The sequence below is a fragment of the Hemitrygon akajei genome, chromosome 8 (assembly GCF_048418815.1).
Source record: "Hemitrygon akajei chromosome 8, sHemAka1.3, whole genome shotgun sequence".
Lineage (NCBI taxonomy): Eukaryota > Metazoa > Chordata > Chondrichthyes > Myliobatiformes > Dasyatidae > Hemitrygon > Hemitrygon akajei.
Window position 1 is genome coordinate 59,924,279 of NC_133131.1, and position 27,963 is coordinate 59,952,241.

Genomic DNA, 27,963 nt, shown 5'->3' on the forward strand with positions numbered 1-27,963 from the left:
GATTTTTTAACTTTTAATTAAATCCATATGGTAACAAAAACAAATACATATTGCAAATGCTTTTTTTCGAACCGTGCCCGTAACGCGGCTACTTTTAAATACGTTGCGTATACTTCTTTACTGAACAACATTCCAATATCTCCTAACGACTGGTAAAAAATATATATACTACAGCCTACCAGGAAAAGTTATTGATCACCTTTAACTTAAAAGCAGCGTTCGCTCAGATCCAAAGCCGCTCGCGTAATGCGCTCCCTCCCTCCGTCCCGTTTCATCGCAAACCGGCATTTTCCCACAAGACACCGCGAAACCGGGTGTGATGTCATAGCATCCCGCGATGTAGTACAGAAAACAAATATAGTTAAAACTCTTCTAACTTTAACTAGAAAATGAATTACTAAGCGAAAATATTATAAACTAAGTAACTGCCATAAGGCAGCACAATGCTTCGAGTGTTTTCCATGTTGATGAGGGTGAGTACAAATGACTGATTTACAATAATTTAATTGTGAAAGTGCGCTTGATTTATCGTACAATTTCATTGGACCTCTGTGAACTACTCATCAATTTTATTGGTCTACTGTTATGAGGCAAAATGTTTACGAGGCGGCATGAAAAAAATCATGCATTAGCCGCTTCGGATTAAAGGCCGCAAAGTTCAAAGCTGTTCAAAATGTGGGAAAAAAGTAGCGGCTTAAAATCCGGAATCTACGGTACCCATAAAGTGAAAATAAGTCATGAATAAGGAGGTTAACTACCAATGTCATTTTCCTCAGCCCAGAGATTAGAGGGGAGAAGAACATGTCAGACCGAACTGCAGTCAGCTCAACTTCTTCAGTCTGCAGAAAATTTAAGGGAAACCTCTTCACCCACGGAGTGGTGACTCTTTGGAACCCATCACCACAGGGAGAGCAGGAGGGGAACAACAGGGGAAGATTTAAAAGGACCGTCGTGGAACAGAATCACTGGCAGTGTACAGCCGGCCGGAGTTGACTTTCTACTGTACACTGGGTGTGTTATGAATTCACCAAGTACTGGAGACAGAGTTTAAAATAGAACTTGATTTATTTGTCCCAGATCCAAGATACTAAACTCCAGTCCCATTAAAGGTGAATGTGCAGCAAAAGAAACCCCTCTCATGTCCAGTGATGAGGGTGCAGAGCTGGGTGTGGTGAGCAGCAGCAATAATTGCAGAGTTCAGCATCAACAGTCACTCTCGAAACTGCATTTAGCTGGACAAATATACATCATGCAGCTTATTGAAACTTTCTCGCAAGAGTGAACCCGGTAGTGAGTCACATGGTTAGATTACAGAGTGAATCCCTTTCCACATTCACAGTTGGTGAACAGCCTCTCCCCAGTGTGAACTCAATGATGCACATTTGGTCAAGATGGCTAAGAGAAACTCTTCCCAATGTCTGAGCAGGTGATCAGCCTCAACCTGGTGTGAACTCGCTGGTGTCTCTGCAGGAGGGATGATCGCATAAATACTTTCCCACATTCACAGCAGGTGAACGGCCTCTCCCCTATGTGAACTGACTCGTGTGCCAGTAGTTGGGATGACCGAGTTAATCCCTTCCTAATCTGAGCAGGTGAATGGCTTCTTCCCTGTGTGAACTCGCTGATGACTCTGTAGGGTGGATGACCGAGTGAATCCTTTCCCACAGTCTGAGCAGGTGAACGGTCTCTCCCCAGTGTGAACTTGCTGGTGTCTCTGTAGATGAGATGACTGCTTGAATCCTGTCCCACATTCACAGCAGGTGAACGGCCTTTCCCCAGTGTGAACTGACTGGTGTGCCAGTAGGGTGGATGACTGAGTGAATCGCTTCCCACATTCTGAGCAGGTGAATGGCTTCTCCCCAGTGTGAACTCGCTGATGACTCTGTAGGTGGGATGACTGAGTGAATCTCTTCCCACAGACTGAGCAGATGAACGGCCTCTCACCAGTGTGAACTCGCTGGTGACTCTGTAGGTTGGATGATCGAGTGAATCCCTTTCCACAGTCTGAGCAGGTGAATGGCTTCTCCCCAGTGTGAACTCGTTGGTGTCTCTGTAGGTTGGATGACTGAGTGAATGTCTTCCCACAGACTGAGCAGGTGAAATCCCTCACTGCAGTGTGAACTGACTGGTGAATCAGTAGGTGAGATGATTTAGTGAATCCCTTCCCACAGTCTGAGCAGGTGAATGGCCTCTCCCCAGTGTGAACTCTCTGATGTACCTTCAGTTTAGATGAGCAAGTGAATCCCTTCTCACAGTCCGAACAGGAGAACGTCCACTCCCCGGTGTGAACTCCCTGGTGAGACATTAGGTCAGATGACCAAGTGAATCCATTCCCACTGTCTGAGCAGGTGAACGGCCTCTCCCCTGTGTAAAATGACGGGTATGCCAGTCAGTCCGATGACCGAGTGAATCCCTCCCCACAGTCTGAGCAGGAAGGATAGTCGATTGAATCCTTTGCTCCACTTCTTAAATATCTAGACAGAGAAAGCAAAACTAGTGTGATGAGGTCAAGATTCCCGTAATAAATTCCTTGTTATTTTTAAGCTGTAAAAAGATTTACAAAATCCATCAATGGGTGAAGGACATTTCAGATGAGATCATTTGTGTTGTCAAGGTGTGATCTGGCTTCACACTGTTACAGTGAGGTTCAACCCAAGTTGGAGAGAGAAATTATCTTGTAACTGGGCACAGTGCTGGTATCTGGAATGACCATAAAATTCTCTGATGCTCTTCCTCCCTCTATAAGAATGGGGCATTTCTGCCATCTCCAATCTGTGACCTGGCTCAGTTTGACTCTCTCAATTGGTATTATTCCCCATTCCTACTGAGCTGCATGGGTGCCTGGTCCCACAGTAACTGAAACACTCTCGCACAAATAGCCTTTGTTGCTGTGCAGCTGGGATTTTCTTTTATGTACTGTTAATTTAAAGTGCCACAGTTTTAATGCATGTAAATATCTCCTACTCAGATGTATGGTTGGTCTGCAGAGCTGTTAAAAGAAATTTGAGTGAATGTTGGTATTATTTAAGTTTCTTATCATAGTCATGGAAAAGGACAACACAGAAACAGACCCTTTGGTCTATCTAGTTTGTGTTGAACTATTTAAACTGTCTACTCCCATACCCCTACCATCCAGGTACCTATACCAACCACTAACCTGTTGAAATTGAGCTCGTATGCACCACTTGTGCTGGCTGCTCATTCCACATCCGGATGGCCACCTGTGTGAAGAAGTTTCCCCTCATGTTCTCCTTAATGTTTCCCTTTTCACCCTTAGCCCATGGCCTCTGGTTGTAGTCCCACCCCATTTCAGTGGTAAAAGCCAGCTTGCATTTACCCCATCTAAAATCCTCATCATTGTGGTTTACCTCCATCAAATCTCCCCTCAATCTCCTACATTCCAAAGAATAAAGCCCAGACCTGTTCAATCTCTCCTTATAACCCAAGTCCTAAAGACATGGCACCATCCTTGCGAATTTTCTCTGAACTCTTTCAAACTCTTTTACATCTTTCCTGTAGGTTGGTGACCAAAACTACACCCAATACTCCAAATTAGGCCTCACCATTGTCTGGTACAAAGTCAACATAACATCCATCTCCTGTACTCAGTACTTTGGTTTATGAAGGCCAATGTGCCAAAATCTTTCTTTCCGTCCCTATCGAACTGTGACACCACTTTCAGTGAAATATAGACCTGTATTCTCAGGTTACTTTCTCCTACAACACTCCTCCATGCTCGACCAGTCACTGTGTTAGACCCACCCTGATAGGTCCTACCAAAGTGCAACACCTCACACTTGTCTGCATTAAATTCTATTTTCCATTTCTCAAACCATTTTTCTAGCTGGTCCAGTTCGCACTGCAAGCCATGACAGTCTTCCTCGCTGTCCACTACACTCCCAGTCTTGGTGTTATCCAGAAATTTGCTGATCAGGCTAACCATGTTAACATCCAGATTACTGATATAGATGACAAACAACAAAAGATCCAGCAATGATCCCTGTGGCACATCACTAGTCATGGGCCTCCAGTCAGAGAAGCAATTATCTGCTACCACACTCTGGCTCCTCCCAAAACCAGTGTGTTATCCAATTTACTGTCTTTTACTGTTTAATCTTGATTGCTGAGTGACTGAGCCTTCTTGACCAACCTCCCATATGAGACTTTGTTAAGTGCCTTGCTAAAGTCCATGTAGACAACATCCACTGCCTTGTCTTCATCCACTTTCCTGATAACTTCCTCGAGAAACTCTATAAGATTGGTTAGACATGACCTACCAAGCACAAAGCCATGCTGTCTAACCTTAATCAGGCCACCTCTATCCAAATACTTATATATCCGGTTCTTGCACATATGTTCCAATAACTTTCCCCCTACTGATGTCAAGCTCACCAAAATTACAATTTCTTAGTTTATTTTTAGAGCCTTTCTTGAACAGCGGAATAACATTGGCTGTCCTCCAATCCTCCAGTACCTCACCTGTCACTAAGGATGATTAAAATATCTGTGCTTGGGCCCCAACAACTTCTGAACTTGTCCACCGCAGGGTCCCAGGGAACAACTTGCCAGGCCCTGGGGAATTATCCACACTAATTTGCTTTGAGACAGCAAACACCCCCACCTCTGTAATTAGTACAGGGTCCATGAAGTTGATGCTGATTTGCCTCACTCCTATAGACTCTGTGTCCATCTCCTGTGCAAATACGGATGCAAAAAAAAAATCTCCCCCATCTATTTTGTCTCCACATATGGATTACCATTCTGATCTTCCAGAGGATTAATTTTGTCCTTTGCAATCTTTTTGCTCTTAACATACCTGCAGAATCCCTGAGGATTGTCCTTCACCTTGTCTGCTGGGGCAACCTCATGCCTTCTTTTATTTCTTTCATAAGTGTTCACTTCAATTTCCTGTACTTCATAAGTACCCCATTTGTTCCTATTTGCCTGTACCTGGTATGCATCTCCTTTTTATTGATCTGGGAGATGAAAGCCAAAGGGATGATAGAGCTGTATGGTGGGAGGTGGGGGGGGGGGGGGTCTTTAAACTAAAGTTGCAGGGGGAATGGGAGCATGAATAACAGAACAGATAGTGGAGAGGTTGTGGAGACAGATGTTGTTCAGACCTCAGACAGAGTCAGGAATGAAAAAGTTGAGCATGGTGCAGTGAATATGCTGAGCCCTGTATATTTCAATACAAGGAGCAGTGTAGGCGGATGTGTTCAGGGCATGGAACAACACCTGGAATTATGACAATAGGATCTGGCAACTGATCCTAAGCCTTCAAAGCAAAATTTTGAAAGTACAAAGCGGTTATGTGCTTGTCAGAATAAAAGGTAAAGATAGAAACTGTAGGGAACCTTGGTTTTCAAGAGCTATTGAGACCCTGGTGAAGCACAAAATGGAGTTGCATAACAGGGATAGGCAGGCAGTTTCTTATGGAGTATAAGAAATGCAAGAGAAGTCATAAGAAATAAATCAGGGTGGCTAAAAGAAGGAATGGGGCTGCTGTCGCAGAAAAGATGAAGGATAATCCTCAGGGATTCTAGAGATAGATTAAGAGCAAAAGGATTGCAAGCCACAAAGTTGGTCCTCTGGAAGACTGGAATGGCAATCCACTTGTGGAACCAAAGCAGATGGGGGAGATCTTCAATATTTTTTCATCTCTATTTATTCAGGAGATGGACAAAGGGTCTATGGGAGTATGGAAAAGCAGCATTAAAATCGTCGACCCTGTACAGATTAAAGAAGAGAAGTTATATCACTGTTCAACATAGAACATAGAAATCTACAGCATACTTCAGGCCATTCAGCCTAAAATGTTTTGCTAACTATGTAACTTACTCTAGAAATGGCCTAGAATTTCCCTACCGCATAGCCCTCTATTTCTCTAAGCTCCATGTACCTATTTAAGAGGCTGTTAAAAGACCCTATTGTATCTGCCTCGACCACCGCTACTAGCAGTGCATTCCACGCACCCACCACTCTGTGTAAAAAACTTACCCCTGACATCCCCTCGGTCCCTATTTCCAAGCATCTTAAAACATGCTCCCATGTTAGCCATTTCAACCCTGGGGAAAAAACCTCTGGCTCTCCACATGATCAATGACTTTCATTGTCTTATACACCTAAAAAAAAGGCTCCAAACATAAACAAGGAAATTATACATTGCTTTGAGGTTTTGTTAGGAGTGTATAAAATTAGGAGGGTGTAGATAGGGTAAATGCAAGCAGTTTTTTCCACTGAGGTTGGGTGAGATGACAACCAGAGGTCATGGGTACGTTGGGAAGGTGAAAATTTAACAGGAACATTTGGAAAAGCTCTTTACTGAAATGGTTGTGAGAGTGTGGAATGAGATGTCAGCACAAGTGGTGAATATGAGCTTGGTTTCTCCATTTAAAAGAAGTTTGGACAGGAGCTTGGGTGCTAGGGGTATGGAGGGTGATGCAGGTAGTTTCATTAGACAGCTTAAATGCTTTTTTGGCATTGACTAGATGGGCCAAATATCCTGTTTCCATATGGAACTTCCCCATGTTTCTATGATAGAGAAGCTGGACAAACTTGTTTGCAAGGGAAAACTGGTAGGCATGACAATGGAGCAGCAATGGCTGGAATTTCTGGGAGCAATTTGGGAGCTGAGTGATCGATTCATCCCAATGTAAGCATTGGAAAGGCAGGAGGACACAACCGTGGCTGATATGAGAAGCCAAAGCCAACATAAAAGCTAGAGAGGGCAAACAAAAGAGCCAAAAGTACTGGGAAGCTTTTAGAAACAAACAGAAGATGACCAAAAAGTCTGATGAGCTGAGGGTATGGAATTATGATATTGTAGTCATTAATGAGTCTTGGCGGCAGCCAGAAGTCTGAGGCATTTAGAGGAACAAAATATTTGGGGCCTCAATATCTCTTGAAAATCAAGGTTCCCTGCAACAGTTACCTTTCAACTTTTATTTTGGCAGTCACATACAAACTAGACACCCTCAAAATTTCACATCTGAAGGCCTCCCACTTACAAGTACTCTTTTGCCAGAAAACAGCCTGTCCAAACCACACTTGTCTGATCCTTTCTGATACCATCAAAATTAACCTTTCTCCAATTTAGAATCTCAACCCATAGTCCAGACCTCTCTTTTTCCATATTTACTTTGAATCTCATGGCATTATGATCACTAATTTCTGTAACCAGCACTGGATCACTTTCTGACAGCTTATTGCACACTTCTACGCTGGGAATTCTACGTACTGATTAAGGGCACATTTGACAAACTCTACCCCATCTGGTCCTTCTACTGTATGGGAGTCCCAGTCAATATATGGATAGCTAAAATAACTTACTGAATCAATCTTTGTTTCTTGGCATGGTCTGCGAACTCTCTACAAATTTGTTCCACTAAATCCCAACCAGGTCCCAATAATGGCTACAATATCATCATTCCCTGTCCTGAGCTCATCTGGTTTTCCTACGATGCTTCTTGCATTGTGGTATACACAGCTCAGCACATTCATCGCATCATGCTCAACCATTTGATTGCTGACTCTATCTGAGGTCTGAACAACATCTGACTGTTGTCAAGAAAACAAACTCTCCCTCAATGTCACAAAAACAAAGAAGTTGATTGTGGACTACAGGCGGAATGGAGACAGGCTAACCCCTATTGACATCAATGGATCTGGGATTGAGAAGGAGAACAGCTTTAAGATCCTCGGCATAAACATCACAAGAATCTCACATGGTCTGTACATACCGGCTGTGTTGTGAAAAGAGCACAGCAGCATCTCTCTCACCTCAGATGGTTGAAGAAGTTTGGGATGGGGCCCGAAATCCTAAGGACTTCCTAAGGGACACAATTGAGAGCATCACTGCCTGGTATGGGAACTGTACTTCCCATAATCGCAGGAAACTGCAGAGAGTGGTTCGGACAGCCCAGCGAATCTGTAGATGTAAACTTTCCACTATTCAGGACATCTACAAAGACAATTGTGTAAAAAGGGCCCAAAGGATATTGGGGACCCAATTTACCACAACCACAAACTGTCCCTGCTGCTACCATCCAGGATAGCAAAAGGACCACAGCAAAAGGACCAACAGTCTCCGGGTTATCATCGTCAACCAGGCCATCGGACTGTTTAATTCATGCTGACACAATTGCATTTCTATGTCATATCGACTGTCCTATGTATAAACTATTATAAAGTACTAAAATGTACACATTTAGATGGAGACATAACATAAAGATTTCTACTCCTCATGTATATGAAGGATGTATGTAATAAAGTCAATTCAATTCAATTCAATTCACCCTCTCCACTATCTGTTCTGTCATTCTGGCTCCCATTCCCCCTACAACTTACCTTAACCACATCATCCCCTCCACCAACACTAGCACTAGCAAGTCTTACCACTAGGATATTAGTCCCCAATTGTTCTGTTCCCCGAACTGACAAATCCCCTATCACCCCTTTCACTTTCCTCTGCCAGGAAATTCCCCCCAACAGTTTCTAAAGTTGTCCACCTGCTGTTGTGCAGGATAGCAACAAGATTACTCTGCGATGGCGATTTAACTTCATTCCCCTTCCTGACTCTCACCCATTTTCCTGTGTCCTGCACCTTGGGTATAACTCCCCTCTCTTCATGTCATATTTATTACCCCCTCTAACTGCTGGATGATTTGGAATTCATCCATATCCAGCTCCAACTCCTTAAAGTGCAGGGTTACAAGCTGCAGCTGGATGCACATCTTGTAGGTGAGGGCATCAGGGACATTGGAGGTCTCCCCACCTTCCAACCAATGTCCCCTCTAATTTGTAATGACCTGTGTGCATTTTTTTTACCCAGTGCACAGTGAATTTTATATAGAGGTATTCATTTTAACAGCTAGCAAATCACTGTCGACAAGAACTTTGATCTCCTCTGAGTTCAATTGAGTTCATCTGCACTCTCACACAACCTATGTAGCAGGCGTGGGTAATGAAGGATTTTCTCAACAGAGCTTTTGCACATTGCCCATATGTGGTTTGCTTGCTAAATTATGCTTTAAAAAGTCAGATTTCCAAAAATCACTCCACTTCTTCCCAGTTGTAAATTCTGCAGCAACTTTTGCATCGTCATAATACACACAGGTAACACTAGTTTCTATATTGAACATAAATATTTCCCCTGAACCCTCCTGAGGAATTGAGGATATTAAAAAAAAATCATTTTGAAGCTATGTAACCTCTGGCTAAAATAATAATTGGGACTGAATAGGAATTTTTGAACTGAAATAAACTCTGTCTTCAGCGGTTAGCTAAGACAGGCTTTTTACCAGTTCTCTGAGACTTGCAGAGAGATACACTGAGAGATGATAACATTATACATTGTACCTTCGTTTGAGTAAAGGGAGGAAGCCTCACCGACAAGGACAGGAATGAACATCTGTCTGTAATTAAGTCAGGGCCTTGCAAAGGGAATAACTGAAAAGGACAGGTCAGTACATCCATCTGTAATTAAAACCTTGATTTAGCGAACTGTCTTATCTAATTAATTAAGTTTTGCACCAACAGACTTGCTGGGCGTGCCAGTTCATATAACATCTTGCAATAGTAATGTATGGGGCTTACTACATATAAATATATAGCTGTAATCTGACAAAGTCAGTCCACTTGTCAGCTGGTGGCAGTGCTTACATGCATTACCTTTGACAACTAGATCTCAAACTCCTGCAGGGAAATGCGCAATAAACTGTGGTGACGATAAGAAGCTGGTCTCCTGAGTTTCATTCAGATTCAACTTTAATATTTGGTGTCACAAACAGGATCCCAATATTGGGAGTGCCAAACAGACTGTGGTGGGACATTACCTCATGAGAACAAGTGGTAAATTTGATATGGAAAAAGAACTGTGGAAAGAAGTGGAAATTGGTGAAAGGGGAGTGGAAGGAAAAGGCAGATGTAAAGTGGAACAGTATATTATTAGCAAGTTGGAGGAATAATGCATGCAAGAAAGGGATAGAGGTATGTACTGCAGAAGGAACACCAAAGGTTGGGAGACGCTAAAAGTGGAGTGTGATTGGGTGGATTGGTGCTGAAAATGAGAACAGGAAAACAACGTAAGCAAACTAAGGCCGGCCTAGATAGGACAGAAGGGCAGGAACATCAGTCTAGAGTTCAAACTGATAGGGAAACAAGGGATCCCGAACCCATGGCTGGCATACTGACCCTGTTTGAGTATAGTGACCGTGATGAGGAGTGGGTACCCTCTGTACCCCACCCCCACCTTACCAGGGGCCAGGTGCACCCAGTGCTCCCAAACCCCAATCCTCCCAGTACTCGGATACGGTGGCCACTCGGGTAAAACAACTGCACAGGGAAGAGGAGGTCCCTATACCCTGAGATCCAGAAAGGGAATACCGAGGATTATTCCGGAACAGGGAGGGCAGAATCCACTAAAACCCCAGAGTTAATGGCTGCACAGAGACAACTGCCCACCCGAATGCTGCTCAGTCCATGAGCAGGAGGAGGGACAGCCATCAGTGATTCCTGTGTATGCACCCTGGAAGCCTCAAGAAATTATAATGATCATGAATCAGGACTCAGATAGAAAGGAAAAACCAGCACAGTTTGCTCAGTACGTCCGCAGTACTATACAAATATTTAATGCGACCCCACAAGATTTATTCGGTCTCTGCTATATGATTCTCTCAGCTGATGAGGGGTGGAAATGGAAGGCAGAATTGAGATACCAAACCTATCAGGAGTTACAGGCGGGAAAACACAATGGGAATGAACAGACAGACGGGATGCTGCCTGGCCTGCTGCATTCCACCAGCATTTTGTGTGTGTTGCTTGAATTTCCAGCATCTGCAGATTTTCTCGTGTCTGCTACAATCAATCTGTCTGAGTTCGAAGGCATGGAACGTATGTATTCACATACCCAGCCACTGCAGCTGGAATTCCAGGCGGACCAGTGTGAGGTTTCATTTACAGTCACCACCAATCTTGGGTGTAATCTAGCAGGGAGAGACTTGCTCTGTCCGTTGGAAGTCGAGATTCTACGCACGAACAAGGGTTTCACCCTGGAATTAGCGAACAACCGACAGCTTCCCCAGTTTCCGACAACCCAGTGGTGGGCACTTAATCTGGACTCTACTGCGTTTGAACCCCTTTTGCCAGACACCAACCCTCATGTGACTCTATGATCCTACGGGGTGCTCAACTGAGGAAAGCCAATATTACACACCCCTCGATGGACAGATGTTCCCAGTCACAGTGACTGAAGAAGTTAAAGGAAGACAGGGCAGAGCATTACTGGCCGAAGTTCCGGATTTTCTTTGGTGACAGACAGGACTGGTGGCTCCCCATACCACCACTAGGGCTTGCCCTGGGTTCAAGCCAAAGAGCCTAGAGTTCCCTGCCTACACCCTGACAAAACCAGCCTCCAGCACCGAAGGAGACTGGTAAGATTGACCTCCCACATCATGAAGAGCCTGGAGAGACTTGTTCTAGAGCAGCTCCGGCCTATAGTTAGGCCACACTTTGACCCCCTCCAGTTCGCCTATCAGCCCCGACTAGGAGTTGAGGGTGCCATTGTCTACCTGCTGAACCATGTCTACGCCCACATGGACAAGCCGGCGAGCACTGTGAGGGTCATGTTTTTTTACTTCTCCTGTGCGTTCAACACCATCTGCCCTGCTCTGCTGGGTAAGAAGCTGACAGTGATGCAGTTGGATGGTTCCCTGGTGTCATGAATTATTGATTACCTGACTGGCAGACCACAGTACGTGCACTTGCAACACTGTGTGTCAGACAGAGTGGTCAGCAGCACTGGGGCTCCACAGGGGACTGTCCTGTCTCCCTTTCTCTTCACCATCTACACCTCAGACGTCAACTTGCCATCTTCAGAAGTTGACTGATGACTCTGCCATAGTTGGATGCATCAGCAAGGGAGATGAGGCTAAGTACAGGGCAATGGTGGGAAACTTTGTCACATGGTGCAAGCAGAATCATTTGCAGCTAAATGTGAAAAAGACTAAGGAGCTGGTGGTGGACCTGAGGAGGGCTAAGGCACCGGACACCCCTGTTTCCATCCAAGGGGTCAGTGTGGACATGGTGGAGGATTACAAATACCTGGGGATACGAATTGACAATAAACTGGACTGATCAAAGAACACTGAGGTTGTCTACAAGAAGGGTCGGAGCCGTCTCTATTTCATGAGGAGACTGAGGTCCTTTAACATCTGCCGGATGATGCTAAGGATGTTCTACGAGGCAGTGGTGGCCAGTGTTATCATGTTTGCTGTTGTGTGCTGGGGCAGCAGGCTGAGGGTAGCAGACACCAACAGAATCAACAAAATCATTCGTAAGGCCAGTGATGTTGTGGGGGTGGAACTGGACTCTCTGACGGTGGTGTCTGAAAAGGGGATGCTGTCCAAGTTGAATGCCATCTTGAACAATGACTCCCATCCACTCCATAATGTACTGGTTAGGCACAGGAGTACATTCAACCAGAGACTCATTCCACCGAGATGTAACACTGAGTGTCATAGGAAGTCATTCCTGCCTGTGGCCATCAAACTTTACATCTCCTCCCTCGGAGTGTCAGACACCCTGAGCCAATGGGCTGGTCCTGGACTTATTTCCACTTGGAATGATTAACTTATTATTATTTAATTATTTATGGTTTTATATTGATATATTTCTACACTATTCTTGGTTGGTGCGGCTGTAACGAAACCCAATTTCCCTCGGGATCAATAAAGTATGTCTGTCTGTCTGTCTGCCAAGACTCGGCCTCCGGCCAACTCCGATACTGGAAGGAGTTGGAGAAGAAGACAGGACATCTGGCAAGAGACTCCTTTAAGATTGACCGAACCCCAGGCATTGTATCCCATCTCTGGGCAATTTCAGGCCACAAAGTCGGCCGTACAACAGCCCCCACCGTCTGGATCACCGTGATAAAAGGACAGACTCTCCCATCCATTATACAATACCCCCTCAAGTCCAAGCTAACATTTTATGAGGATGGAAGCTCTTTTGTGGATCCAGCAGGAGAACGATATTCTAGCTATGCAATACAGTGATGGACAGTGAAGTAGTTGAGCAGGCCTCTTCTGAAGCAGCTGTCTCCGCCCAGAAGGCTGAGCTGTTTTCTCTGACTCGTGCCTGTCTCCCAGCAACAGACAAAAGTGGGAATGTTTACAGAGACTCCTGTTATGCATTTGGAGTTGTACATGACTACGTGGCTCTCTGGGAACATGGGGATCCCTGACTTCCTCTGGCCACCCCATTAGTAAACAACTTACTCACCGCTCTACAGCTACCTTGAGTTTTGGCTATTATTAAATGTGTGGCCCACACCAGCATGTCCGACCAGGTCACTGAAGGCAATGCTTTAGAAAGTGCAGCACAATCCTCGGTAGTTGTAGTCCCCTCAGGTTTCCAACAAGCAACCCACCATGACATAAGCAGAACGGGTTTGCCAGACATACAGGAGGTATGTACTTTTCAGGGGGATGCCTCTGAAGAGGAGCGCAAACTGTGGTCCCAGATGGGGTGCCAGAAAAACCCTGACCAAGGTTTTTGGATCACCCCAGCAGGACAAGTTTGTGTTCCTACACAGTGTTTACCAATATTGGTCGATTATATAGATGATTGTACACACCTGGAAAAGGAGGGAATGGCTGGTAACCTGTACCCTACACACTGGGTATGACTCCCTTGACAGGTGAGCCTTTTTCGTATCTACAAGTTGATTTTATTGAACTTCCTAGAGTACATTGCTATAGATACTGCTTAGTTATTACAGATGTGTTTAGTGGATGGATTGAAGCTATTCCAACTACCAATAATACTGTTATGACTGTTGTGAAGGTATTATTATGGGAAATTATTCCCAGGTACGGCCTGCCAGAGATACTGAGCTCTGACAGTGGCCCACACTATGTGGTGAAAGTAAACAAAGAGGTATGTAACGAACTAGCTATCAAGCAGTAATCCCACTGTGTACACCACCCATGGGCCGCTGGCATAGGGGAAAGAGCCAATAGCACACTGAAGAGTAAAGTGGCCAAACTAACAGCGGAGACTGGACTCACTTGGTTGAAGGTCCTACCGTTAGCCCTATTCCACACGAGGGTTACCCCACAGGGGTAAGCAAGGTTGTCACCAGCTGAAATCATTTATGGACGGCCCATGAGGACACCATGGGGACCAAGACCTTGTGTATCATTGCTCCCAGAAGTCTACCAGCAAAATTGGATATGCATACCCTAGGGGAAGAGATGGGGAAATATATGTGCCAACTAATAAAACTTTCCAAGCATTACATTAATAGGTATGACAGGCTTACAAGGAAGAGAACCACCTTGCAGAGAGGAGTGACTATTCCACCATAGAACCTGGGAATTTTGTCCTGATCAAGAACTGGGATCGAGGGAAAATCAGACATCACTGGAGAGGACCATATCAGGTGTTACTGACCACTCCCACTGCTGTGAAACTGAAGGGGCAATCTCGGTGGATACATCGAACAGAATGCAAACATGTTACTGAAGGAACTGAGTAGAAGGACTCTCTCGGACTAAAGGAAAATGTATTGGTTGATAGTGGTGTTCGCGTTTATGTCTATGAGAGGGCTCACCCCGACATCCGGGGGCCTCCACGTTAACACCTTTCTGTCTCTCTGTCACACCAATGCCAAACTGGTAGAACTAGGGGCCTGCTGGATTTGTGCTGAAATTCCGCAGCATGGTAAAACTGTGATTCCAATGTCAATAATCCTGCTCAACCAGGGAGAGGAACTCTCAGCCTGGGTCTTCTGAAATAACACCTGGGGAAGTGAGGCGAGGGACTGTGATCCAGTCAGAATGATTGCAGCTGTCAGTGTTCTGATGGATGGTATCTTAGGCCCCTAACAAATGGAACTTCCTTTACTGGGAAACATGCATCCTGGCCATGCTTGCAGGTGCCCAGCAGCGGAGAGGAATAACTGAGACTGAGCGATTTTGGATGATCACTTTTCTCTCCTATGGAGTAGCCAGGAATTCACGAGAGATAATCAATTTGGCTACAGCACTTGAGGAGCTGGCCACAGTACTGCAGGAGCCCTAACAGAAACACAGGCCCAAGTAATAGAACTATCCACTGAAATGATTGCAATCTGGCAAACAGACCTACAGAATCGTAAGGCTTTAGATTTTATCCAAGCTGAGAAAAGGGGGAACCTGCGCTATTGTTGACACAAATTGCTGCACCTATATCCCTGATGAGTGTACTAACATTACATCCCTCTCCGAGCACACTGCCAAGGAGATTGACAGCATCAAGAAAGTAGGGCAGGATTTACACGGGTTCACCAAAGGGTCGAAATGGTGGTCTTTGAAGGCCTGCTCGGTAACATGTAGGCATGATACTGCATTATGGCCTATTGTACATATCATTGTAATAATTACTTTTGTATGCTGTTTTTACCTACTGATGTCAATGCTGTACTTGGTTGCTTACTCTGTAAAAAATTACTTTTTAAAGCATTTATTCGCGGACAGATTATTTCATACTCTGCTGGAGTTAGGAAACAAACTAATACTGAAATACTAACATTGGTCGATAAAATTAAAGAAATTGATAAGATTTATGCAGTGACCCCCAGTAAAGAACTTTATAAAAAGCGAGTTGAACTTCAAATGCAGCACAGTTTGTTATTATCCTCCTCGACTGAAAATCAGTTAATTAAATCTAGTTTATGTACAGGAAGATAAATCTGGCAAATTATTGGCTAATCAATTGAAAACTGCTTTGGTTAAATGACAAATCATTAAGATTTGTAAACGAGATGGCACTTTGACGATTGATCATAAAGAGATAAATAAAGCCTTTCAAGATTTTTATAATTCTTTATATCAATCAGAATTTGTTGAGGATTCCTCCGTAATAGATGATTTTTTAAGAAAATTGAATATCCTGAAATTAACCACATAAGATTGTGTACTTCTAGACGCACCTATTATGGAAACTGATATAAAAGAGGCTATTTTTTCAATCAATTCAGGTAAAGCCCCTGGTCCAGACAGTTATACTACGGAATTTTTAAAATCCTTTTTTCCTATACTCTCTCCTTCACTTTGTAAAATTTTTAAAGATGCGTTAACTGTAGGTAAATTACCACAATCTTTTTATGATTCCTCCATTTCTCCAATTATTAAAAAAGATAAAGACCCCACTGAATGTGCATCCTATCGGCCTATATCCTTGCTGAATACGAATTCTAAGATTTTTACCAAAATTTTGGCCACTGGATTAGAAAATATATTTCCTCAAATTATCTCTGAAGACCAGACCGGATTTATTAAAAACCGTTATTCATCTTTTAACATCAGAAAATTAATTAATATAATTTATACTCCTTTATCTAAAATACCAGAATGTATTATTTCCTTAGATGCTGAAAAGGCATTTGATAGAGTTGAATGGCCATATTTATTTAATACGTTGCAGAATTTTAATTTTAGCTTGAAATTTATATCATGGATTAAATTCATATATTGTAAACCTTTGGCTTCAGTTCTTGCCAGTAATCAGAGATCTCCTTTCTTTCAGTTATTCCATGGTACGAGGCAAGGCTGTCCTTTAAGTCCTCTATTAATTGACATTGATTTGGAACCTTTAGCCATTGCCATTCGTGAATCACCTAATATTTTTGGTATTACCTGTAGGGAAGAGACTTACAAGTTATAATTATATGCTGATGATTTGTTATTTGCAGTAAGGGTATCGGTACAAGAATCTTTAGGTTTTAGTCCGTTTGAACTTGTATTTGGGCATAGAGTTAGAGGACCTTTAGCTTTATTAAAAGAACAGTGGATTAGTAAGGAAGTAGACACTAATTTGTTGGACTATGTTTTGAAATTTAAGGACAGGTTACATAAAGCTTGTAGCTTAGCCAAGGAAAATTTAAAATTGGCTCAGGAGAAAATAAAAACTTGGTACGATAAAGAAGCTAGGATGAGGATGTTTAAGCCTGGAGATAAGGTGCTGGTTCTTTTCCCAGTGCAAATGAATCTTTTACAAGATAGATTTCATGGTCCTTATGAAATTGTGTCTAAAATCAATGATGTGGATTACGTGATAAAAACTCCAGATCATAGAAGGCCAACACAACTTTGCCATATAAATATGATAAAACCATATTATGAGAAACAATCTGATACTGTGACTGTTGTGGTTAATGATAATGAATTTGATTTAACTAGGAACATGATAGATGATTCATCTGAATTTCATTCTAAATCCAGCATTGTTTCTGTCAGGTTACCAAATTCAACCATTCTGGAAAATATTGACGAGAAACTAACACATTTACAGCCAGAGCAGAAACAGCAGATGAAAAAATTAATTTTTAAATATAAGGATTTGTATCCAGATGTTCCGAGAAGGACTACTATAGCTTCACATGATGTAGATGTTGGAGATGCCAAACCCACTAAACAACACCCATATAGGATGAACATAGAAAAATGTGAACTTGCTGAGAAAGAAATTAAATATATGTTAGAGAATAATATTATTAGACTTCCTAACTCAAATTGGATTTCACCCTGTGTTACGGTGCCAAAGCCAGACGGTAGTATTAGGTTTTGTACGGACTGTAGGAAGGTGAATGCTGAAACGAAAACAGATGCATATCCAATTCCTAGAGTAGATGATTGTGTACGTAAAGTTGGAAAAGCAAAGTTTGTTACAAAGATTGATTTATTGAAAGGGTATTGGTGTGTTCCACTAACGGACAGAGGTAGGAGATTTCTGCATTTGTAACTCCATCTGGGCTAAATGAATATAATGTTCTTCCATTTGGGATGAAGAATGCCCCAGGTACTTTCCAGAGGATGATTAACTCTGTGATTCAGGGATTGAAACATACAGATACTTAAATATTGATGATTTAGTGACAGGAAATGATACTTGGGAAGCACACATTATTGCGGTGGAGAAATTGTTTGAAAGGCTTTCAAAAGCTAACTTTACTGTTAATTTAGCTAAGAGTGAATTTGGACATGCCACTGTGACTTACCTTGGTTATGTTGTGGGTCAAGGTAAGGTAGCTCCTGTTCAGGCAAAAGTTCGGGCAATTTTAGAGATTCCCACTCCAATGGGAAAAAAAAACTCAGGAGATTCTTGGGAATGGTAGGATATTATCGAAAATTTTGTAAGAATTTTGCTAATAATGCCCTTCCGTTAACTAACCTCATGAAGAAGAATGAGAAGTTTGTGTGGACAGTGCCTTGTCAAGAAGCATTTGAGAAATTAAAAACTGTGATATGTCAGCAACCTGTGCTCAAGGCACCTGACTTTGAAAAACCTTTTTCATTAGCTGTAGATGCTAGTGATGAGGCTGCAGGAGCAGTATTATTGCAAAGGAATGAGGGTGATGAGGTTGATCATCCAGTAGCTTACTTTTCTAAGAAATTTAATAAGCATCAAAAAAACTATTCAACAATAGAGAAGGAATTGTTATCTCTTGTTTTAGCTTTAGAACATTTTGACATATATGTTGGTACAACTCAAAAACCACTTATCATTTACACTGATCATAATCCATTAGTGTTTCTGGGTAAGATGAAAAACAAAAACAGAAGGTTATTAAATTGGAATTTGATGTTACAAGAGTACAATATTGTAATAACTCATATTAAAGGTAAAGATAATGTGGTTGCTGATTGTCTATCTCGATGTTGAATGTACAATGTAACTTTTTTTATGGAGTAGTTTTTTTTTACAATTGTAACACTCCTACTGTATTGTAAGTTGTAAGATGCTATATGATAATACTATGTATACTGTGTATGTTATAAAATTTATACATTTGTTTTTCCTTGTAAATAATTGTTAAAATTTTGTTCTTGACAGACCAATTTTTTTTTGGAGGGAGATGTTACGTACCCATGGGTATCTTGTACTTGTCACGTGACAGTGGTGTTGAAGCTATACTGGACTTAAGGCAATGGTCTTGTGATGGTGGAGTGACGTCATTTTCCCGCCAGTAGAGGTCATGTGACAGTTTTTTTTTACAGGGTATAAAAGGAGGACCCCTCCCTGTGAGCAGGGGCAGTTCGTGGCTCGATTTGCCATTTTAGACAATAGACAATAGACAATAGGTGCAGACGTAGACCATTCGGCCCTTCGAGCCTGCACCACCATTCTGAGATCATGGCTGATCATCTACTATCAATACCCAGTTCCTGCCTTGTCCCCATATCCCTTGATTCCCCTATCCATAAGATACATTTTGACTCCATGCCACTGCGTGGTCCAATATTATGACACAGTTTGGTTGAAAGGTGGAGTTTTATCTAATGCCTAAAGTTTAAAGGTCATCGCCGACAGTTTCTTTATAATACTGCAAGTTAAAATTCAGTGGAGAGTGAAGATCGAAGTTCGGGAGTTAAAAGATTGAGGAAAGTCGATTTCGACGGTGAAACAGGTTTGACCTTGTTTGATTCTCATTCGGAAGGAATTTGTTGGCTGTCCCCGTGTTAACCCCTGCGAATAATAGCAGAAAGGGTTGGGTGCAGTTTTGTAAAGGAAAGGTCAGTGCCTTTAAGCTGTTTCATTTTCATCTTCGTAAATTCTCCAGGAAAAGTATAGTTCGACTGGGAACCGCAACAACACGACGTGAAAAAGAATTTAAATCATCTAAAAAGTCTCTCCTTTAATGGACTGTAAGCATTTTGAACTTTTGCAGTACTACTTTGAAGAACTGTTTTTGCAACATCGCTTTAAGAACTGTTTTCGCTTCATTTATTTAAGAACTGTTTAAGCTTTACCGCTTTAAGCACTGCTTAAGCTGCCGCACAGCAGCTGATTTCTGGTTGCGTTAGTCGTTTGTTTACTTTTTGGGGGTTTGTTTTTCAGTGTTTAATAAACGTTTTATTTGTTATAAGAAACCCTGCCTCACTTATATATTTTTTGTTGCTGAATCCGTAACAGTTACTATACATATCTGACCCTGAGAGATCTATTCCTGCTATTTTATCCTTGCTCAGTTTAGTAGCTTTTCTGGCTACAAACTGAATTTTAATAAGAGTGAACTATTTCCATTAAATATTCAAGTTTCAATCTATAAACACTTACCATTTAAAGTTGTCACAGATCATTTTACTTATTTGGCTATTAAAATTACCAAGAAACATAAGGATTTATTTAAAGTTAAGTTTTTACCTTTAATTGACCAAATCAAGCAACTAATTACCAGATCGTCCCCATTATCTTTGTCATTGGTTGGTCGGGTTAATGCTATTAAGATGATAGTATTACCCAAATTTTTATTTTTATTCCAAGCATTACCAATTTTTATTCCTAAATCTTTTTTTGATATTATTGACTTCAAAATATCCTCGTATGTGTGGCAGAATAAAAATCCTAGATTATGTAAAAAATATTTACAGAAGCCTAAGATTTAACTATTGGGCAGTTAATATTCGATATTTAATATTTTGGACGCAAGAATCGATTATAGCACCTTGCCCACAATGGGTAAATTTGGAATGTAAATCTGTACAAGACTTCTCATTGTTTTCTATTTTAGGAACTTTGCTTCCTTTTGCTTTATCTAAATTGAATAAACAAATAACTGATCCTACAGTTAAACATACATTATGAATATGGTTTCAATTTCGTAAATTTTTTGGCTTGAATAAGTTTATCTTATCAAGCCCTATCATATCTAACTTTTTTTCAGCCCTCTTTTATGGATCAAGCCTTTGTATTATGGAAAACAAAAGGTATAACATGTTTTCATTATCTATTTTTAGATAACAGTTTTATGTCTTTTGAACAGCTTTCCAATAAATATAATTTGCCTAAAACTCATTTTTTTAGATTCTTGTAAGTTAGAAATTTCTTGAATAATATGTACAGTCTTTTCCGAAATTATGTCCAATGGACATTACGGAAAAAAATTTAGCACTGAATCCTTGCCAGAAGGGATTAGTAGCCATCATTTATAATATGATCATGAAAATACAGCCAGGAGTATCAGAAAAAATTAAGAAGGAACGGGAAAAAGAACTTCACTGTCTCACACCCACTGAGCAGTGGGAGAAAATTTTACAATTAGTCAATTCTTCTTCTATTTGTGCTAAACATGCTCTAATAAAATTTAAGGTTGTACATAGGGCTCACATGTCCAAGCATAAACTTGCTCGATTTTATTTTTATGTCAATCCAAACTGTGACAGATGTCATTCTGAAGTCGCTTCATTGACCCACATGTTTTGGTCTTGCTCTTGTTTGCAAAATTATTGGAAAGATATTTTCGGTACTATTTCAGCAGTTTTGCATATCAAATTGCAGCTGCATCCTATTACTGCAATTTTCAGTTTATCAATGGTGGATAATAGTTGTTTATCCCCCTCAGCCCGGCGGATGATTGCATTTGTTACATTAATGGCTAGAAGATCTATCCTATTGAACTGGAAAGAAATTAATCCTCCAACTATATTTCTCAAACTATTTCTTGTTTGAGTTTAGAAAAAATTAGAAGTGTTGTCTTTGACCCTTCAGTAAAATTTGAAGAAACTTGAAATTTGAAGAGACCATTTATTCAATATTTTCATATGAGCTAAATTGACTTTTCCTAAACCTTACTTTTATTATCCTTAATTATTTGGATGGAGGTGCAGAGTTATTGACGCTAATGTGTATATTTGACATAATGCAATGGCCCATGTTGGTTAGTTTTTTTTTCCTTTTTTTGGGAGGGGGTTCTTATTTACTCCATTTTTCGTAATTACTATGAGTTTGGGAGGTTATTATATGTGGATTATCATCTATTTGTATTTATATCTTAACCTACTAATTATGTACTCTCAAGCTCTCTGTATTCATGTTTCATTTATGTTTGTTTAAAATTAATAAAAAGATTTAAAAAGAAAAAAAGAAAAAATTACTGCTTTGTTGATCATGTGATGATCAAAAGACGGGAATAAGTTATGTAAAAGGGTTAACACTTCGTTAAACAACAGCAGCCTCTTTTTCTGAAAGAAACTGCTGATGATCAACAGGTGTGCTAAGCCACGCTGAGCCATATATCTTCCTGAGGGTAGCTAGCTAAGGTTTCAGGATGTTTATCTCCTTGTGCACTCATGCATAGAGATAGGACAGCATCAGTCTGTTCAGTCTGTAAGCCATTATGACTATTTTGTAATTTGTCTTTTGGGGCAGTCATGTAGTAAATAACTTTGGCTCCAGCCTGTTTTGTGTGGGGTATCTGGATGGATATGTCTGTGGTGTAAGAGGAATGTTATTCAGTTAGTGGATTGGGAGGGAACAGTCACAGACTGTTCCTGTTTGAGCGACAAACTGAGTAAGCCCTGGGTGCTTGGAATAAAGAGTTTGTACTTATACAGTCTCTGAGTGACCTTATCCAGATTCAACTTCCACAAAATGGGAACACATACAAAATGCTGGTGGAACACAGCATTTTGTGTGTGTTGTTGTTTAAATTTCCAGCATCTGCAGATTTCCTCGTGTTTGTTCCACAAAATGGGAGTGGTTTTAAAGGACTGGGCTGCTGGAAGCACATTACCAGACCTGGAGTGATTGCAAATGGGTCTGACAGAGGCATAACTGGTTCTTCTGGGCACATTCAGTCTCAGTCTAACTATTTCCTACCTTCCTTTGTACAGGTATGTGATGTCTAAAGGACCAATGTTTGAGTAAAGGAGACTCACCAAACTTTATCCTGACTGAATCACTGGATTCTCTGAGTCAGATGGGTCCTCTCCAGTTGATACTCTCAATCCTCAGGCTGGTTCACTTGTTGCTGTTCCCTTGTCTTCAGTCGTGGTTTACTTCCAGTTGGGATTTTTCTTCCAATAAATCTCTCACCTCAGGTCTAACTTTAACATGAAAGATAATGAAGCACATTAAGAATAAAAATGACAACCAAACATTTCTGCTTAACGTTACTAAGAACTAAACTCACTGAAATTTAAACATTGAAGGCAAATATAATGATTTTAGTGAAGTCTTATATTGTCCCTCACATGTCACAAAACGATATGGGATAAGAAGGAGCCATCATTCAGTCATGGTAAGACATAAGACACAGGATCAGAATTAGGTGATTCGATCCATCTGGTCTGCCCCACCATTCAACCATGGCTGATTTTTATTCCAACACAATATTCCTGCCTTCCTCCTGTAACCCTGAAGCTACTTAGCATTCATTAATATATTAATCTCTGTCATAAATATACCAAAATGGCAGCCTCAACGAACCTCTGCAGCAACAAATTCCATAGATCAGACATCCTTTGGCCAAAACATTTTTCTCATCTCAGTTTTAAAGGGAAGGATCTTTATTCTGAGACTGTGCTGTCAGATCACAGACTCTCCATCTAATGGAAACATCCTCTCCATGTTCACTGTATGCAGGCTTTTCAGCATTTGGTAGGTTTATTTAACCATACTTCTCTCCACCACCCCCACTGTCCCTCTGAACTCCATTGAGCACAGGTCCAGAACCATCAAATGCTCTTCATACATAACGCCAATCATTCCTGAGATTATTCTTGTAAACCTCATTATCAACAACTGTACTGAACACATTTCCAGGAAAAACAGACAAATTGCTACCAGGTTAATTTACAGATAAAGTTGTGCTTTTTTTACTGTTCTGCTAGCACAGAATAAGCCACTTCTATTTCCAGGTTAAAACAGGTCAATTTCAGGAAATATAAACCATTCCAGGGTGAATGTAATAAAAAGAAACTGTAATTACCAGAAATGCGCAGCAGGTAAGAACAGCTGTGGGGAGAGGAATAAACTTTACAATTCAGGTTAATAATGTTTCATCAAAATGACTTCAAACATTTTCAGTTTTTAGTACAGATCTCCAGCAACTTGAGATTCTGCTTGGTTTCTACCGAGTGACAGACAGGTGACAGTGAGGGGGGGATTTCCAAACACAGTTTGAACACCAAACTCACAGGTCTATTTTTACTGCTGTAAACATGGAACAACCCATTTAGTCATAGCCTCTTCCTGTGAGGATGGAATGGGAACTCATCCTCTCCTCAGATTAGCAGTCATTGCTTCCAAAGGAACTGCAGAAAGAAACATCTGATTCCAGACCAGAAATACTCGCTCCACACCTCATAAGCCCAAGCAGCATGATCCCTGAGTCCATTTTACCTGGATTAAAAACTGTGATATCCCAGGACCCAACCTCACAGAGTCAGACAGCTGAATCTGCCACTCACCCACCCTGAGAGTCTCACACATCGTCCCTGCATCTCAGACTGGGTAGTGCAATCTGGGATTTTCCCAGAACTAATGTTCAGCTGCTCAAAAATTCTGCTTCATTGCAGAACGAGGAACATCCAGCCCCATCTGTAGAAGCACTAACCACAGTCAAAGCCAAAACACTGACAGCTCCATATGTCTGGAATGTAGATCACAGGATTATAGCCTAAGCACCAACTCTCCCAGTACTCTTTGCTGCCAGTAAAATGCTGTAGTGTGTCAGCCAGTCACTGTTCAAAAACTAGCACCTCCACTCCAATGCACAACAGAACTGGTACTTGATGACTCTCTCGCATTCCAGCTAACAAAAACCGATTCTGGAAATAACTCAGTGAGGCCAAAGGTGGAAAAGAATGAAGACGAAGGTTAGAAGAAAAATTGTTGATTTATAACATTGAGGTGGTGGTATACAGGGTGGACTGAGGTTGATGCATATCACTGAAGCTGGGGGAGGGAGAGTTGGGGTTAGGAGACTTGACAGAGGTTGAACAAGATGGGCAGGGATGAGCAGGTGGAACCAGGAGGGAGAAGAGATCAAGGACAATCACTGATGATCCTCCCGAAATACACAGATAGTGAATGAATAGTAAATGCTACTGTATAAAAGATTCTAAAATGACAATGTTACAACAAACAACAAGAACTTTGCCATATATATATTGATCCTAACCAAATTTTTATCAACACACCATAGAAAGTTTCCCATCCGGACAGTTCACGCTTTGCATGGTAACTGCTCTGCCCGTGACGGAACGGGTAAATCTGTGGTAAACAGCCTCAGGTGATGCCCAGTTCCTAGACCATATATGTCAAACTCAAGGCCCGCGGTGGAATTATCTTTGGCCCGCGAGATAATATCTAATTACTATTAAAGCTGGCCCCAGTAATCGAAGCGCCTATGACGTATGATATGGCTAATGCTGAGTTTATTCAGGTACCAGGTTTTCAGGGTTTTTAGTGTTTATTCGGCAGTCTTCTTCATAAGAAACGGAATTTGTAAAGTGAAACACTTTGTAGTTATAGCAGAGACTGAGACACATGAGAGCAGGCTGAAAAAACGGAGGCAACGAAAGCTGCGTTCGCACGCGTCCGACTGATCCGGCCCGCATGAAGCTGCATTTTGCTCAATCCGGCCCGTGACCTAAAATGAGTTTGACACCCCTGTCCTAGATGCAGGAGGCTAGGACCTTTCCGGATCCTGGAGACGATCCACTTCAACACTGATCGGAAAAGAAAACTTCGCCCACCCGGAGACCGTGAGCATGTGAATGTTACATCTGCAGTTAAATGGGAGGGGCACATGTGATCACGTGACCAGTGGGTTCTCACACCCCAGGCAGAACTCTCCAGCTACCACTACTCTGTGGAAAGCAACAAAGGTGTTACTGATCAGAGGGTATAGATTTAAACAGAGGATGAGGCGGTTTCAAGGGTTCTGAGGAAGAGGTTTTGTTTAAGTTCTTTCATTCAGTGGGTAGTTGAAATCTGTAAAATACTGCCCGAGGATGTGGTGGAGGCAGGTCCCTTCAGAACACTTATGAAGTGGATGATCATTGAAACTGCCGAGATACAGTGGCTATGAACCCAGTGCTGATAAATGGGACCAGTGTAGACAGTGAGTGGATGGTCAGAACAGGTATGGCCAGCCAAAAGTCTGTTTCCGTGTTGTGTGATCCACCACTCCGGACATGCTAAATTAAAGATGGTGGCACCACAAGACTCCATCTCCTTTTCCAACCTGAAATAAACCAGACTGCACCCCTTTGTCACCAATGTGAATATCTGCTTCTGTCAAGGTAACATACAGATTGGTCACTTCTGCTAACAACTGGCAACTGATGAAGTTCCTGTGTCTTCTTCCCTTAGGGCTGCTTCCTTACAGGAAAGCTAACCCTCTCACTGTGTCAGAATCAGAGATTAAGTCCGGCCCCATACACTGTGCTTTCATCAATGCACATTGTATCTTGAACCATCTCACTGAGGGTCTGATGGAGACACAACCAGTGCCCTCTGCACATGTGATCACATCCCCCCTGCTTCTGACATTTCAAATACCCTCAGAATAGTTTTCTGATTCAGTCTGAAGGTTATGGTACATTCAGCTCGTCGTCAGACCTGACAACCTATGCCTTCCCACAGCTGGTTCAACCTGTTGGTGTCCTGTTTCCTCGACCTCCACGGAAGCTGCACCTCCACACAAATGACGGTTTGTACCCGTGACACAGGAAATCACATCACTGTCACTCTCCTGATACCGTGTCTGACCTGCTAACCTCCGGGTCTCCTCCCTCAACAAGCTCTGCCACCATCTACGAGATTATAAAAAAAACAATTACAACGATCTACCAGACAGCTCCTGTTGCCCTCCACCTCTGACCATGCTTCGCTGGTTAAAACTCACTCTCCTCAGCCCCTTCCTTTTACCGGCTCCCTTTGCAAACTCCAGATGTGCCACCAGATCCGAAACCACTGTAAGGACATTTATATCTCACAGGAGGCTGAACAAACCCGTGTTGTTCTCTGATACAGACATCACTGACACCCCACCGCCAACCCAATCTGCACCAACAGCCCATGACGGTGACAGCTCTTCCCAGCCTCTGGGGCTTTGTAACAAACACAATGTTAACAGTAAGATTAATCAGTAATTCACATGAAGAGAGAATTGTTGCTCACTGAAAGGACACGCAGCGTCCGATACAACGGGCCAGATCTCCTGTTGTTTCCAAATTCATTTGACCCGTGTCACGGAACGTCCGATCATCCCACTTTCTCACAACAGCAACCCCACCCTCCCCCGACTACCGTCCCACACCCTTCCCTCCATTCACCCCCACCCACAGTCCACCCATAACCTCTACCCACACACACAAAGAGTTCCCCTTCACCCCAAACCCCCTCACAGCTTGGGAACGACAACTAACTGATCCCACAGCCCGGGCTCGGGCGCAAAGCTAAAACCGGGGCTGAGGGACACGAGAGCCCGGAGCCTCCAGCCGAACGGCAGAGCTCGGTCCCGGCCCTTTCCCACTTCAGCAGGCCCCCGATTTGCACAAACCCAGGATCAGCCCTTTCCTTACCGCCGCCTCAATCGGAGAACCGCCTAACCGCCGGCTCATTTAATAGTTAGTTCACAGCAGCACCAGCTGTAACCGATGGTCTACACATCGCCGCCGGGGTCAGAGCTCCCCGCAGCGCCACCAGTGGCCGGAGGTCCATGCAGCGCCACCAGTGATGGAAGTCCATGTACCGCCACCAGTGACCGGAGGTCCATGCAGCGCCACCAGTGACCGGAGGCGGGAAGCAAACGGAGAGGTAAATCACAAACACGACAAAGTCTGCAGATGCTGGAAATCCAGAGCAACACACACAAAAGGCTGGCAGAACTCAGCAGGTCGGACAGCATCTATCAAAAAGAGTCAACAGTCGACGTTTCCAGTTGACACTCTGCTTCAAGACTGAGATGGAATGGGGAAATATCTGAATAAAATCGGGTCAGGCGAAGAAATGTCTAGCTGGAAGGTGATAGGTGAAGCCAGGTAGGTGGGAATGCTCAAGAGCAGAAGAAAATAGAATCTAATAGGAGAGGAGAGTGGAGAATAAGAGAAAGGGAAGGAGCAGTGGGCCCAGAGAGAAGTGATCAGCAGGTGAGAAGACGTGAAAAGTCAGAGAGGGAGTGGGAGGGAG

At 42.4% G+C, this 27,963-nt stretch overlaps 1 protein-coding gene across 2 annotated transcripts; it reads right to left on the reverse strand.

Moving 5' to 3' along the window:
• Positions 1-27,459, reverse strand: LOC140731914 (uncharacterized). Of its 2 annotated transcripts, none has more exons than XM_073053894.1 (3): positions 27,357-27,459; positions 22,701-22,868; positions 1-2,364 (listed from the first exon to the last, which is right to left on the reverse strand). In XM_073053894.1, the coding sequence occupies exon 3, from the start codon at positions 2,303-2,305 to the stop codon at positions 1,580-1,582; it is 726 nt and encodes a 241-aa protein (XP_072909995.1). In that variant the 5' UTR covers positions 2,306-2,364; positions 22,701-22,868; positions 27,357-27,459; the 3' UTR covers positions 1-1,579. The 2 variants fall into 2 exon arrangements, with proteins under 2 accessions (XP_072909995.1, XP_072909993.1); XM_073053892.1 differs by having other exon boundaries at positions 1-2,474.
• Positions 27,460-27,963: the final 504 nt, after the last annotated feature.

What these genes read in the sequence shown, in the direction of transcription:
- LOC140731914 (XM_073053894.1), bottom strand. Translation starts at nt 2,305, where the DNA reads ATGTCTCACCAGGGAGTTCACACCGGGGAGTGGACGTTCTCCTGTTCG.